Source organism: Megalobrama amblycephala, linkage group LG2 (genome assembly GCF_018812025.1).
Source record: "Megalobrama amblycephala isolate DHTTF-2021 linkage group LG2, ASM1881202v1, whole genome shotgun sequence".
Lineage (NCBI taxonomy): Eukaryota > Metazoa > Chordata > Actinopteri > Cypriniformes > Xenocyprididae > Megalobrama > Megalobrama amblycephala.
Window position 1 is genome coordinate 20,523,948 of NC_063045.1, and position 14,358 is coordinate 20,538,305.

Sequence of the window (14,358 nt, forward strand, 5' to 3'; positions counted from 1 at the left end):
ATTATTCCCAAACTTAAAGGGACTCAGCACTTGTGATACAGTCCATTCATATTGCGTCATATAAAAATGGGAAACGCGTGAAAAAATAATGAATTCTCCTCAGCTACTGAACTTCTTGAGGTATGTCTGTGAAATAACCAATGCTTATTAGTTTTGGATGGAGAGAAATTCTCTTCAGACAGTTTACATACATTTCTTCTGTGTTTTCTGTTATGAGTTTTTTTAATTGGGGTCCGGGGAAAACCAGAGGGCCACAAGTGCTAGGGGGTCCTAAAACAGCATAAAAGGGTTAGTTCACCCAAAAATGAATATAATGTCATTTATTACTCACCCTCATGTCGTTCTACACCCGTAAGACCTTCGTTCATCTTCAGAACACAAATTAAGATATTTTTGTTGAAATCTGATGGCTCAGTGAGGCCTGCATAGACAGCAATGACACTTCCTCTCTCAAGATCCATTAATGTACTAAAAACATATTTAAATCAATTCATGTGAGTACAGTTGTTCAATAATAATATTATAAAGTGATGAGGATATTTCTTGTGTGCCAAAAAACCCCAAAACGACTTTTCAACAATATCTAGTGATGGCCAATTTCAAAACACTGCTTCAGAGCGTTATGAATCTTTTGAGTCGAATCAGTGATTCGGATCGCGTATCAAACTGCTGAAATCACGTGACTTTGGCGCTCCGATTCACTGATTCAATTCGTAAAGCTCCGAAGCTTCATGAAGCAGTGTTATGAAATCGGCCATCACTAGATATTGTTAAAAAGTCATTTTTTTTGTTTTTTGGTGCACAAAAAAATATTCTCATCGCTTTATAATATTAAGGTAGAACCACTGTACTCACATGAACTGATTAAAATATGTTTTTAGTAGCTTTATGGATCTTGAGAGAGGAAGTACCATTGCTGTAATAAATGAAATAAATGAATAAAAATGATATATAAAAATGCGATCAAAATAAGAGAAAAATGTAAATAAATGCACAAATAAATCATACATCTAACCAAACAATGCTATAATAAGTAGAAAAAGTGTAATAGGCCTAATGAACTTAATAGAAACGACATATTTTCCAAATAATATTTAGATTATTATATTTTCACAATATACAGGAAACTAAATATATGTCTTTAAAATTTTAGGATGGGGTCACTTGCACTAGGATGAATGGATGATCATAATTTGGGTGTCCATAGCATCTAAAAGATTGAAACCTCCTGCAAAAGACAACCTAACAACTATGAAAAACTATATTTATTGATATGGTTCAGTTATATTTAAAATGCATATTAGTAGGAGAATACCAAACAGTAAAACAACAACAACAAAATCTATGATGCCGAATGAATAAATGACATATGTTTATATGAATTCATCTCGTGCTCTCCAGCACAGTAGGTGGCGATATGAACCTTTTAGTTGGTTTGTAATCTGCCAGCCTGTGTTGCCATGTCTTCATTTTATTTGCGACTTTGCGCTTGTTTTTGTTATAAATAATGTAAGTCGCGTTTGTGAGATTTATTGGCTTACTTCCAGAAAAAGCCTGGTTTCATAATAAAATTGATTATTTTCTCTTATTTAGTTGAGGAGAGTCGCTAATTTGTGTTAGTGTGTGGTAACCCGGCTGCATGTTTATTTTCCGCGATCTGGCAACCCCTGGCAACAGTCCCCGCCTACCGCAAGACATGAGTGCATGTTGATTTTCTACAGCCGAGCGTTTCACCTTAACTTCACAGTGATATTTGAATGTATTATTATTGACATTTGACTTTCTCCTCAATCAGTTCCTTTCTCATGAGCAATGACAGAAGTTAAAGTCAAAAAAGAGTCAACGGATCCTGTAGACATCGAGAATCGGTGAGTTCGGCGCAGTTTAACATCCTTACCCATGCGAGTCTTGGCCTGTTAACAACATTTGACAACGTGTAGATGGATTTCAGACGCAATTAAAGTTAACATCAAAGTTATTTTGTAGTCTTTGTGTATTGTAAGTACTTGAGGTTATGGTAAAACGAACCAAGCTTCGAACCAGAAGATGAGCGTCATGGAAATAAGATGTGAATGTTTCTAATGTTGAGAACTTTTTGCTTTTTTAGTAACGTACGCTTTATGCTTTAATGCTTTATCATTATTTTTAGATGAAAATCATTGTGATATACATCTAAATGTCTTCCCATTGCATAGTTTTCTGCGTTGAAGTTCGGAAAACGTAATTACGTCAGTTACGTGCGTTTAACTGATTTTGGTCTGAATTAAATGTTCAGTTTTGATCTTTCATTTTGCACAAACTGAAACAGGAAGATAGTTTTTTTTTTTTTTATCACTTTGAACATTATTAAGAGCAAAGGAATGTGTTTTTGTCGTGCTGCACAGAGAATATTGGGAAATGTAGTTGATATTGCTCAAGTATCTTATTTTTCCTCTGTTAAAGGATAAAAGAGCTGTGTCAGCAGTTTCCACAAGGAATCACAGACCAGGTCATCCAGAATGACATGCCGCATGTTGAAGCGCAGCAGCGGGCCACGGCCATCAACAGACTGCTGTCTGTGGTGAGATGATTGAGATGAGTGTGTGAAACATGTGTATCTGTTCTTTATACTCATGTGTCTTTCTTCATTTTTGTTCTCAGGGTCAATTAGACTTGCTCAGAAACAGCAATGGCCTTTTATACAGGCTTAAAGATCTTCAGTCTGCAAGGTATGACTCCTTAAATGCAAGCATATCATCTTAATTTGCTGAATTATATATATATATATATATATATAAATTATTTTTATTTATTTTTTTATTAATTTTCACTATATATATCTAAACACAAACTGAATATATTTGCAAATATGTGCAATTTAATAAAAATAAAAGGCATAAAAATTCATTTTAAATTTCATTATGTAAAATTAATGTATTTATTTTTTCACAGTAAAGTAAAAGGCTCTGATAACCAAGAAAAACTAGTTTACCAAATCATAGAGGATGCTGGGAATAAAGGTAATCTGCATTTTTTTTTTTTTTTTATTGTTTGTGTTTAGCGTTGTTTATTAAGCAACTGGTCGATATTGATTCACTTATTTTTAATTGCTTTTTTTGCTTTCTAAAGGAATTTGGAGCAGAGACATCAGATACAAGAGTAACCTTCCACTCACAGAAATCAATAAAATCCTCAAAAATCTTGAGAGTAAGAAACTCATCAAAGCGGTGAAGTCTGTTGCTGTGAGTTGATCTCTAAACATTATTTAGACATTTAAAATGTTTAATTTGCCTTAGACCTAGTGAAGAGTCTTGGATTTGTCCCATCCAGGCCTCTAAGAAGAAGGTCTACATGCTGTACAACCTGCAGCCGGACCGATCTGTGACAGGAGGCGCCTGGTATAGCGATCAAGATTTTGAGTCCGAGTTTGTTGAGGTTCTCAACCAACAGTGCTTTAAGTTCCTGCAAAGTAAGGTTAGATTGTAATATTTCTTATTCTTCCTAATCTTGAAATCTTGAAAGTTTAACACTCTGAATTTAATGCTTTTCCTGCCAGCATTTAAAAAAAAAAAAAAAAAATCTATACTATTTCAAAAGATGTGTAATAGCGCCCCCTACTGTATAACAGTGAAAACTTGAATTGCCATAAAATTCGTCAATGGTGGGAAAGCATTGGGTTGTAAATGACAGAAAATTACTTAAATGGTGGAGAAGCATTGTGTCGCAAATTACGGGAAATTCCATCGATGGCGGTGAAGTGGTCTGACGTAAATGAAGAAAAATTCTGTCAATAGCAGGAAAGCATTATGTCGTAACTGAAGGAAAAATTCCATAGATGTTGGGAAGTGTTATGTTGTAAATGATAGAAAATTCTGTAAATTGTGGGGAAGTGTTGTGACATAAATGACGGATAATTCTGTAAATTGTGGGGAAGTGTTGTGACGTAAAGGATGGAAAATTTTCGTCAATGGGGGGGGAAGTGTTGTCATAACTGAAGGAAAAATTAAGGAAAAATTCTGTCAATGGTGGGAAGTGTAGTGTCATAAATGATGGAAAATTCTGTCAACGATGTGGAAAGAGTTAATAGAAATGTGTTTGTTTTTAGGCTGAAGCAGCAAGAGACAGTAAGCAGAGCCCCATGGTGCAAAGAAACAGCTCATTTGCCACGTCTCATGAAGTGTGGAAGTACATCTGTGAGCTCGGCATTAGCAAAGTGAGTGGGAATAATATCTTTAATAATTCAGAGTAATTAAACGTGAACTGAACAGGTTTTTAATATCATTATGTTCCTGTGTGCAGGTAGATCTGTCCATGGAGGACATTGAGACCATCCTAAACACACTGATCTTTGACGGCAAAGTGGAGATGACTATAATCGCTGCTAAAGAGGGGACGGTGGGGAGTGTCGATGGACAGATGAAGCTCTACAGGGGAGTGAATCCCATTATTCAACCCACAGGCCTGGTCAAAACACCATGTGGACTGTGTCCGGTAACGTTTATATATTTAGAGGAATCTCAAGTCTGAATTCAATAAAAACTAGGGCTGTAGATTTAACACACTAACTTAAAGGATTAGTCCACTTTTAAATAAACTTTTCCTGATAATTTACTCACCCCCATGTCATCCAAGATGTCCATGTCTTTCTTTCTTCAGTCGAAAAGAAATTAAAGTTTTTGATGAAAACATTCCAGGATTATTCTCCTTATAGTAGACTTCAATGGGCACCAAACAGTTGAAGGTCAAAATTAGTTTCACTGCAGCTTCAAATTGTTCAACACGATCCCAGATGAGAAATAAGGGTCTTATCTAGTGAAACCAGCGCTCATTTTCTGAAAAAATTTAAAATTATTTACGTTTTAACCTTAAATGCTCATCTTGAACTAGCTCTCTTCTTCTTCTTCTCTATTTGAATTCCAGCAGTGTAGACACTGCTAAGTGTATTACTGCCCTCCACAGGCCAAAGTTTGAACTAATTTTTATATACTGTTGAACTAGCATATTGCATATAAAAATTAGTTCAAACTTTGGCCTGTGGAGGGCAGTAATACACTTAGCAGTGTCTACACTGCTGGAATTCAAATAGAGAAGAAGAAGAGAGCTAGTTCAAGATGAGCATTTCTGGTTAAAACTTATATAATTTTCAATTTTTTTTTCAGAAAATGAGGTTTCACTAGATAAGACCCTTATCTCTCATCTGGGATCGTTTTGAACAATTTGAAGCTGCAATGAAACTAATTTTGACCCTCAACTGTTTGGTGACCATTCAAGTCTACTAAAAGGAGAATAATCCTGGAATGTTTTCATCAAAAACTTTAATTTCTTTTCGACTGAAGAAAGAAAGACATGGACATCTTGGATGACATGGGGGTGAGTAAATTATCAGGAAAAGTTTATTTAAAAGTGGACTAATCCTTTAATAGGTTATGGAATAAATATTATGTTAAAATGATTTTAACGCCCACCCCATCCCTATGTAGATCATCTTTATATTGCATACAGTTGATTGGTGATGAACATGATGCAGGGCAACAACTCACTTTGTGATGGAGGCTATAGAATGCAATTAGAATGTTTCTAAAATTCAAGATATTAGTGCAAAAATGTCCTTAAGTATGTCATTAAGTACTCTGTACACTGTCGTTCCAAACCTATAAGGCCTTCGTTCATAAATATACAGTATCTAAATACCAATTCTGATGCAGCTTCTGAAAAAAATCATGGCTGTTGTAGCCTAAAAGTTTGTGTAGTAAATTCCTTGTTGAATCAACGAATTTAATCTTTTTGATGCTTTTCTCATTTAACACAATAAGGAATTTAAATGATCTTTTGGGGGCAGTTTCTTGGCCAAATTTGATTTGCAATTGATTTAGATTAATTAAATAACACATGTAATTAATTAGATCAATAATTTTAATTGCTTGACAGCCCTAATAATAATAAATAATTAAATAATAAATAATTAAATAATAATAATAAAGCATTAAAATTGTTTTAGTTGATTACATCACGTGTTTTAATTTGCTAAGTTAACTCTTTGTCTTCTAGGTGTTTGATGACTGTCATGAAGGGGGCGAAATCTCTCCATCTAACTGTGTTTACATGGTTGAGTGGCTGGACTTCTGACCAGCCAAGCGGATGACTTTGTTTTTCTCTGTGGAGAAAGTATTTTTCATGCAGCGATCTGATGCAGATGAAGATTTCTTTTATTTATACTGAACATTAAACATTAATGGCTTTAATGACACAAGCAGAACTACACTGAGTGAATAAGAAGCAGCTTACAATTGGAGTCATAAAAAGACTGATGTAATTTTTTCTTTTTTGGTAATGGTTTGTTCTTTTTTTTCACCCATAGATATGTCTTTAAAGATATACCTCAACCACATCAATAAATAAAGGTTTCATATTTGTTGATGGGTAGTCAATGTATTGGGCTGTGTGTTTGTGCACCTCCTCCTATCATTACAATGCACTGCATTCATATTTTAGCAGATTGTTAATGACACTTATGTTTTTATAAGACAAATTTTATGTAAAAAAAGACTGAGAAATAAGTTGAATTTGTGGTTTAAAAAATTGCACAAAAAATACAGAAAGCAAAATGTTTAATTTTATAATTTAGCACTATATTATATTACATAATTTCACATTTTCGGTAATTGTAAACATTTTTCTGGCATTGTAAACTCATGGTTAACATGTTGCTTTAAAAAAAATCACCAAAGCTTATGTATACACAGTGTAATTTGCTTACTTGATCATTTTTAATTATTTCCACATTTTATATTATTTTTGGGACTCTTTATTTTACATATTTGGATGAGTTAGTTTTCTTTACTGGTATGTTTGAGTATGAATGATTCTAAACATTCTGTTCATTCCCCTCCACCCCCTTAAATACTGCCCTTTCACCACATTGTTTCCAAATGAGTAATGAGTAATAATGCTATGATTATTTAAGTTGTATTTAGTGTATAAAAAAGTAGTCACAACTTAATGACAAAAATGCATTTGGTTATATAGTTTATATATTCTGTGTATTCATGTGCTCGTGAGGGCAGCCGGCTTAATGCAGGGCAAAGAGGAAAGGGTGCACTTAGGGGACGAGTGGGCGTAGGTCATTGGGGAGGGAAGTCGTGAAGGGAAGTTTAAGCTCTACAGACAAGTTAGCCGCGTAAAGTGGTCACTGATAGACTCACTTCCACTTTCCACGGTTACAAAACTATATCTGAAGTTGGCAATATTGTGTCTTAAAATGTAAGTTACTCAATATCTTGTGTTTATATTATATATAAATACACGCATACACTATTGTATTTTGAAATAAATTAATACATTTATTCAGCAAGGATGCATTAAATTGATCAAGAGTCACCGTAAAGACATTTTCATTGTTACAACCCAGCCAGCACGCCCATATGGGGCCCAAAGGGGTTGCACTTGGGCTGATATTTGGGGCCTACTTGGGCTAACCTACTGGGACCCAGCTAATTTTGTCTTCAGTTTCCATGGGTTAGCCCAGATGGGTGGATAATGGGCACTTGATGGGTTCCATCGTGGCCCAAATGGATAACCAATGTTTCACCCATTTGGGGCTGATAGGGGTCTTCCCCCTTGGGTTAATTATTGGAACCAGATAAGTCTCATCTAGGGCTCCACAATGGGTAGAAATGAGTTTTGCAAATAAATGCTATTCTTTTGAAGCTTTATATATATATAGAAGTTGTGTTATGGTTTCCACAAAAATATTAAGCGGCACAACTGTTTTCAACATTGATAATAATAAGAAATATTTATTGAGCATCAAATCAACATATTAGAATGATTTTGGATCATGTGACACTGAAGACTGGAGTAATGATGCTGAAAATTCAGCTTTAACCACAGGAATAAATTACAATTTAAAATATATTCAAATAGAAAACTTTTATAATATTTCGCAATATTTCTGTCTTCGCTGTATTTTTGATCACATAAATGCAGTCTTAGTGAGCAGAAGAGACTTCTTTCAAAAAGATTAAAGATCTTGCCAGCCCCAAACCTTTAAATGGTATATAGTCAGTAAACTTAAAAGGTATAAATACATTTTATCCCAAAATCTTGCTTATGTTAAAAATACCACACATACATAACATGCATTTTTCAGTATGTTACATATACTGAGAGTAAAACGTTTTATCTGTGCTCCATCACAAATCGAGCTGTCCCACATTAGAATAACCAACCTGCACTAGTGTGGGACTAGAAAAAGGTTGTGGAGCCCTCTTTTAGGGAATGTTTACACATCTGATGATCTGTTTGAATGAGCTTAAAGGGCAAAACTGTAATTTCCGTAGCTGATAAAAGTTTTTTTTTTAACACAGGAGCGTCACTGTTTAATGCTGCACACTGAGGAAATAACAAAAAACAAGAGGAAATAACTGCATTTTACAAATCAGATTCATTATGAAATGCTCCCAGATCAAGAAAACCTCTGTCTGAAAAATCATAACATTTGGTAACAATGTTAATGCTCTAAATTGCATTTTCAGTATCTCAGTCTGTTCCCATGTTCTACCAGAGTAGCCTATTCATAGATGATGAAGAGACCAAAAGGTGTTTACATCAATGTGACACATCACGCATTTTTATCATAGTCTCTCACCGCCCTCTCTCGCGCGCAGTAGCCATAGTAACCGGCCAAGGGGGCGCTTAGCAACACGAGAGGAGGAGGCACAGCATCATCTGCTGAGAGCGGAGGAAAAACAGCCGATGCGATCGACCTTCACTTCATCCAGACCTGCTTCTGATAAGGAAAGCTGAATGCTAAATCGTTTCAATTTGTTTAGTAATTATTAAACAATCACAAAACTACATCTAGCGTTTTACTGAAAATCTCAATTGACGCAATGAAGTTCGTCGTGGTTTTAGTCTCCGCCGGCCTCCTGGCTTTTCTTGGCGCGGTCATCTGCATCATCGCCAGCGTGTATTCGCGATCATCGGTCGCCGCGCCCCAGGCGCTTTCCGACAACCGCTCGCTCTCGCTCCTGGAGCCGCTGCCTGGATCCGTGGCGCACGCCGGCCCGCTCGGAGCTCTCCATGGTGCTGAATCTTATGAAGGAGGTGGATTGGACATCGGCCTGGAGATGCCGTCGCTCAATGAATTGAGTACTGGGGACGTGACTGGGCCAAGTCCCAAACAGTTCACCCTCAATCGACTCATTTGTACCCCTGTTCCCATCAGTGATTGCAAATCAAGAGATCTGAGACAACAAGCCGATGACCCTTTTGCCGACGAGGAGGACTGGAGCCTTCGCACCACTGCCGAGGAGCTCCGACAGATCGTCATGCAACAAAACGATCAAATCCTCATGGATCAGAGGACCATCACTGAGCTCACCGGGAAGCTCTCAGAGTGTGAGAACGGACTGGAGGAAAGGAGTCTGCACGAGCGGAGTATGGGAGTATGGGCGAGCAACCGGCGCCACATGGCCGGGGATGATGTGAGCAGCTCGGTTGCGGTGCAGCTGCAGACGGCGCGGGCTGTGGAGGAACTAGAGAGAGCGATTCTTCAGCTCAAAGATCGCATAGAGAAGTTGGAGGTTGGTTTTATTAATAATAAACACTTTACGACTTGACAGTACAATTCTCAGTCTGAAAAAGAATTTTCAGAGGGGAAACTTGTAAGCAAACATGCATCAAAATGTTAAAGAGTTGTGGATTTTGGGGAGAACTCAGAGAGTCACAGATGTTGCAGTATATGTCTCTGTTTGTCTTTCTCACCTAGTAGGTGATTCATTTCCCCTCCATCTTGTTCATCTCCTGGGTAGAAAGGCATATACATAAATCATGAGGGAGAAGAGAATAGTACAGGTTCTCAGCTAGCTGGAACATTGTCCCCATCACACCTGAATTGTAGATGTTGTGATATAGACTTAAGGATCAGAGTTGTTATTGTTAACTAAAACTAGCCTATTAAAAATCGTTTTTGTTAATTGAAATAAAGCTGGAATAAAATAATAAATTAATATTTTATGGAAAAGCTTGACTGAAATAAAATAATTCGAAGTTGAAGTACAAAAAACATTTAAATTAAAACTGGAATAGAAAAATTAATTTAAAGTTAAATAGAAATATTTAAAAAAATAAACTATAAAAATGACAAAAACATTAAATTACAAAAAGTTAAATTTAAATAAAAACTTAAAATATAAGCTATTTCAAATTATTAATAAATACTGTGATCATATATAAATACTACTAAAATAACACTGTTTGAATGTAATGTGAAAAGTGTTCTTTGCAAGGATGTAAAAGAACCATAAGAAATTAAAAATGTAGTTTGTATAACTCATGCATATTCCAAGTCTTCTAAAACCATATAATAGGTTTTTGAGGAACAGAACGATATCTATGTCTTTATTCACTGAAAATGATGATATCAGCGCTATCTCTCCTTGAATGTGAAAAGTATGTCTAATTCAAGAACATTCTTTTGAGTTCTTGTAATGCAGATGAATCTAATATAATCAGACACACATGCTGAACAGAATAAATTATGTTTTGCAATAATGACTTCTTGTATAATCTCTCAGTTGGAAATAGGCCCTGCAGTGATGAACCACACTGAGCATACTGTGAGCACTTTGGGGAGCGTAGTGGTGGGTGAACCTGGCAGGCCTGTGGAGGATCTGGAGGGAGAGCTGGAAAAGAAGATTAGACTGTTGGAGAAGGAGAGGAAGAACCTCCGCAAAGAGACCCAGAGCCACCACCAGCACATCGACCAGGGACTCAATACCCTTCAAGAGCGTATCGCAGAGCTTGAACAGAGTAAGGAGGAGGGTTGAGTCAAAGTCAGGGAAAAGGGGATGAAATTGCCTCTCCATTTTAAACTCTTTCTCTTAATCTTTTCTTCTCAGGTCTTACAGATTACAGTTACCCACAAGGGTATAAACTTTCCTTCCCCGTGCGGACTAACTACATGTATGGGCTTGTCAGGCGGAATATTCCAGAGATGTACGCCTTCACAGTGTGTCTATGGCTCAAGCCTGCCGAGAGTGGGATTGGGACGCCATTTTCCTATGCTGTACCAGAACAACCCAATGAAATTGTCCTGTTGCAGGGCATTCATAATCCTGCAGAACTACTCATCAATGATAAGGTAAGACCCACTACACCTTCCATTCGGAGCAACCTTGCACAATACAGTTGATAGACTCTACCGTTCCCTTTACAGGTGGCACAGCTGCCTCTGTCTTTGCCCCAGGGCATCTGGCAGCATATATGCGTGAGTTGGACCCTACGGGATGGAGTTTGGAAAGCATATCAAGGCGGAAAGTTGAGAGGACGGGGTGAAGGGTTGTCCGCATGGCACCCAATCAAATCCGGGGGCGTCATGGTATTGGGACAGGAACAGGTGAGCAAGACAGTGAATTCTGGAAGAGTCTATTAAGACTCTCAAAGGTGTGCCTTCACTCTCGGAAAAAATTGCAAAAATTGTATCCTTTAGGGGTGCAACAGCTTGTCAATGGGGCAGTACCCTTAAAAGGACATCTTTGCACCCCTAAAAGATTGATAGTAATACCCTAATAAGGGTACATTTTTCTACACTAAGCTACTAATATGCACCTTTTAGGGTTAGATAAGGTACAAAGTTGTCCATTTAAGTGTACTGCACCAGTGACAAGCTTAAGGTACAATTTTTGCAATTTTTTCCTCGACACTGTTTGCATCCTTCAGGGGTCGTTAAGGTACAAAGGTGTGCCTTTGAGGGTACTACTCCTTTGACAAGGTGTTGTCCCTTAAAGGTACCATTTTTGCACATTATTTTTCATGGAACTTTGTGTTACCTCGATGCATAACCCTTCGGCTCTCCTTGGCTACACTGCAGGACACCCTTGGTGGGAGGTTTGACGCATCCCAGGCTCTTGTTGGGGAGCTTTCATTGTTTAACCTGTGGGACCGAGTGTTGTCACCAACAGAAGTGGCCGCTATGGCGGCTTGCCCAGAATCGCCACGGCTGGGGAACGTGGTACCCTGGACTGACCGAGATGTGGACGTGTTTGGTGGGGCCGTCAAGGACCCCGTGGACCCCTGTGTTCAGAGCTCCCATCCCCGGCAATGAACGGGGCCATGGGTTGATACCTTTTTTTATGGAGGTGGTAAACGAGACAAAAAAGGCTTGAAAGGTGCGCCGTATGCTGTGCCGTGATCCGGTCTATGTATAGAACGTGTTTGTTTCTGCAGGGAAGGGATTTGTCTGTGTGTTTGGTTGTGTTAGTTCGGATAGAGCTGCTGCCAAAGGCCTGTTTGCGTCTCGTGTTGCTTGTGATATTTCATGCCCTTCTTCTCAAAGCATTACCACACAGTGGTCCCTTCAGATATAGAGAATGTTTTTCTAATAAGATGGATGTGGCTCATTCTCACAGCACTTGTCTTGCTCCTGTTTCATTATATGTGTAAAGTTGAGCTTTCGCTTCTTTCCCAGAGCAGCCTTTTCCTTTCTTGTTTTTAGGGTCACTTCCCTTGTAATACACTGTTATTTCCATCCGGCAGCACTTAAAGGTGTACAACGTCTTATCTTTATCATAACATGTCTTAAAATTTTTGTATCTTGGCATCTGGTGAAATGGGTCCTTACTCTGCAATGTATTTTCTTTCACGGGTTCAGCGAGATCCAAAAATATTTTAACCAAAATGTGTTATTTGAGGCTTAGTATCTTAAACGTCACACTAAATTTTAAAGATCTGATGTGCAGCCCACACACTATGAAAATATGAATGTAAAACAGTATTTAGCATCTTGTCGTGTGTTACCATTGCATTGTACCTAAAGCCCTCCTTGCCCCATCACAGAGGAATGCTTAGGGAAGTGCCTGTCTGTTTATTTGACTCTTGCTATTGGTTGATGATCAGCTGTAATGTCAGTGTAGTGCTTCTTCATATATGCACCACAAAGGATCTACAATGATATTGTGACAAATGTGGATGAAAATATTAAAAAAGGTGAAGAAAATAAATATGAGAGTGCATTGTCTTGATTTCTTGTCTATGTGTTTATTTCACTGATGGACACAAAATGATAACTAATTATGTATGTGTACATGCACTTCTATCTATCTATCTATCTATCTATCTATCTATCTATCTATCTATCTATCTATCTATCTATCTATCTATGACTTTTGTACCACAAAACACCCAGATGGTCTGAAAACACACTAAAATTTATGATCACCAGACTAAATTTGATCATGACTGTTATAAGAGTAAATTATATTTATTATCCACTATACAATCCAAAACAAAACAAAATATATACAAAAATAATATTGTACATGCACAATGAGATTATAATTGGATCAGTGTTTTTTCTTCTTCTATGCAATTCTGTGCAAATCCTGTTTATTCTCATTCTCATCCTCTCTTTCGCTCTCTTCATGCTGCTGCTGCTGTTGAATTATAGATGTATGTTAATCACCCCCTCCATCACACTGACCCCTGCTGCTTCTCTCCCACCACCACCAGCAACCTGTTTTTTTTTTTCTCTGTGTGCATTTCCTCCACTGTACAATCTCTATAATTGCCGTATCAATTAATTTAATCTTTTCAAATATGTTCAAAGTTTAATAATCACAAATAAGCCAGCTGGGCATCCTTACAAAAAAACATAATCACGTAAAAAAATAAAATAAAAAAATTACAAGGATGGTGTACAAAATCTGCCCTGCAGCATTTGTTAGACACATTCATAAAGTGCCGCTTTTTCTTGGTAGTAACGCTCTTGCGCTGTAAATGTCACTGTGTTCAATGCACAGCCGGACTCCCATCTGTTGCAAGCCTCTTCTCTTCTCTTCTCTTCTCTTCTCTTCTCTTCTCTTCTCTTCTCTTCTCTTCTCTTCTCTTCTCTTCTCTTCTCTTCTCATAAAGTACCATTCTTAACTTCCTTTTATATTCTTGCTCAAATCAGAGGTTAGATTATCCCCTCCCCCTGCTTTTATTTGTAAATCTATCTAGTAACTGAAAATCCCCTAATCCACGAATCAAAGCATGGTCTGTCTGAGAAACTCACGGAAAGCTTTTAGATGATCAAATGCTGTGCCGCAAAATCCTAATGCATTTACATACTGTATATCCAAACCTACAAATGGCTAGCTTAATGCTGTCCCTGAATACTAAATTGGGATGAGTATTCAGTATTTAAAATCACACACTTGAGCTTTAATGCAGTGTTGTAACGTTTCTCTGTCATTAACTTTTAACCACATAGCATTTCATGCCTCGTATTTGACTGAAATTGGGAATTAACAATTACAATGGTAATTATATATATATATATATAAACTATACACATAAATATAAACTCTTGCAGACAGGTCTTAGATCAGTGTGACAGTA

General features: G+C 37.2%; 2 protein-coding genes across 2 annotated transcripts; both read left to right on the plus strand.

Moving 5' to 3' along the window:
• Window positions 1-37: 37 nt before the first annotated feature.
• On the plus strand, window positions 38-6,402 carry polr3f (polymerase (RNA) III (DNA directed) polypeptide F). The gene is made up of 10 exons (XM_048165846.1): window positions 38-120; window positions 1,796-1,868; window positions 2,443-2,560; window positions 2,641-2,708; window positions 2,932-2,999; window positions 3,109-3,221; window positions 3,310-3,453; window positions 4,085-4,192; window positions 4,279-4,470; window positions 6,028-6,402. Exons 2-10 carry the CDS (start codon window positions 1,813-1,815, stop codon window positions 6,103-6,105), a joined length of 945 nt encoding a protein of 314 aa, XP_048021803.1. The 5' UTR covers window positions 38-120; window positions 1,796-1,812; the 3' UTR covers window positions 6,106-6,402.
• Window positions 6,403-8,628: 2,226 nt separating this feature from the next.
• On the plus strand, window positions 8,629-12,980 carry nptxrb (neuronal pentraxin receptor b). The gene is made up of 5 exons (XM_048165889.1): window positions 8,629-9,563; window positions 10,557-10,791; window positions 10,881-11,122; window positions 11,198-11,377; window positions 11,852-12,980. Exons 1-5 carry the CDS (start codon window positions 8,871-8,873, stop codon window positions 12,083-12,085), a joined length of 1,584 nt encoding a protein of 527 aa, XP_048021846.1. The 5' UTR covers window positions 8,629-8,870; the 3' UTR covers window positions 12,086-12,980.
• The last annotated feature ends 1,378 nt before the right edge of the window (window positions 12,981-14,358 follow it).

Bases quoted from the DNA above. Each gene is read 5' to 3' on its own strand.
- polr3f (XM_048165846.1), top strand. From the start codon at position 1,813: ATGACAGAAGTTAAAGTCAAAAAAGAGTCAACGGATCCTGTAGACATC. The intron at 2,561-2,640 runs GTGAGATGATTG...TTTTGTTCTCAG, and splicing joins TCAACAGACTGCTGTCTGTG to GGTCAATTAGACTTGCTCAG. The intron at 3,454-4,084 runs GTTAGATTGTAA...GTTTGTTTTTAG, and splicing joins TTAAGTTCCTGCAAAGTAAG to GCTGAAGCAGCAAGAGACAG.
- nptxrb (XM_048165889.1), top strand. From the start codon at position 8,871: ATGAAGTTCGTCGTGGTTTTAGTCTCCGCCGGCCTCCTGGCTTTTCTT. The intron at 11,123-11,197 runs GTAAGACCCACT...TTCCCTTTACAG, and splicing joins AACTACTCATCAATGATAAG to GTGGCACAGCTGCCTCTGTC. The intron at 11,378-11,851 runs GTGAGCAAGACA...GCTACACTGCAG, and splicing joins TGGTATTGGGACAGGAACAG to GACACCCTTGGTGGGAGGTT.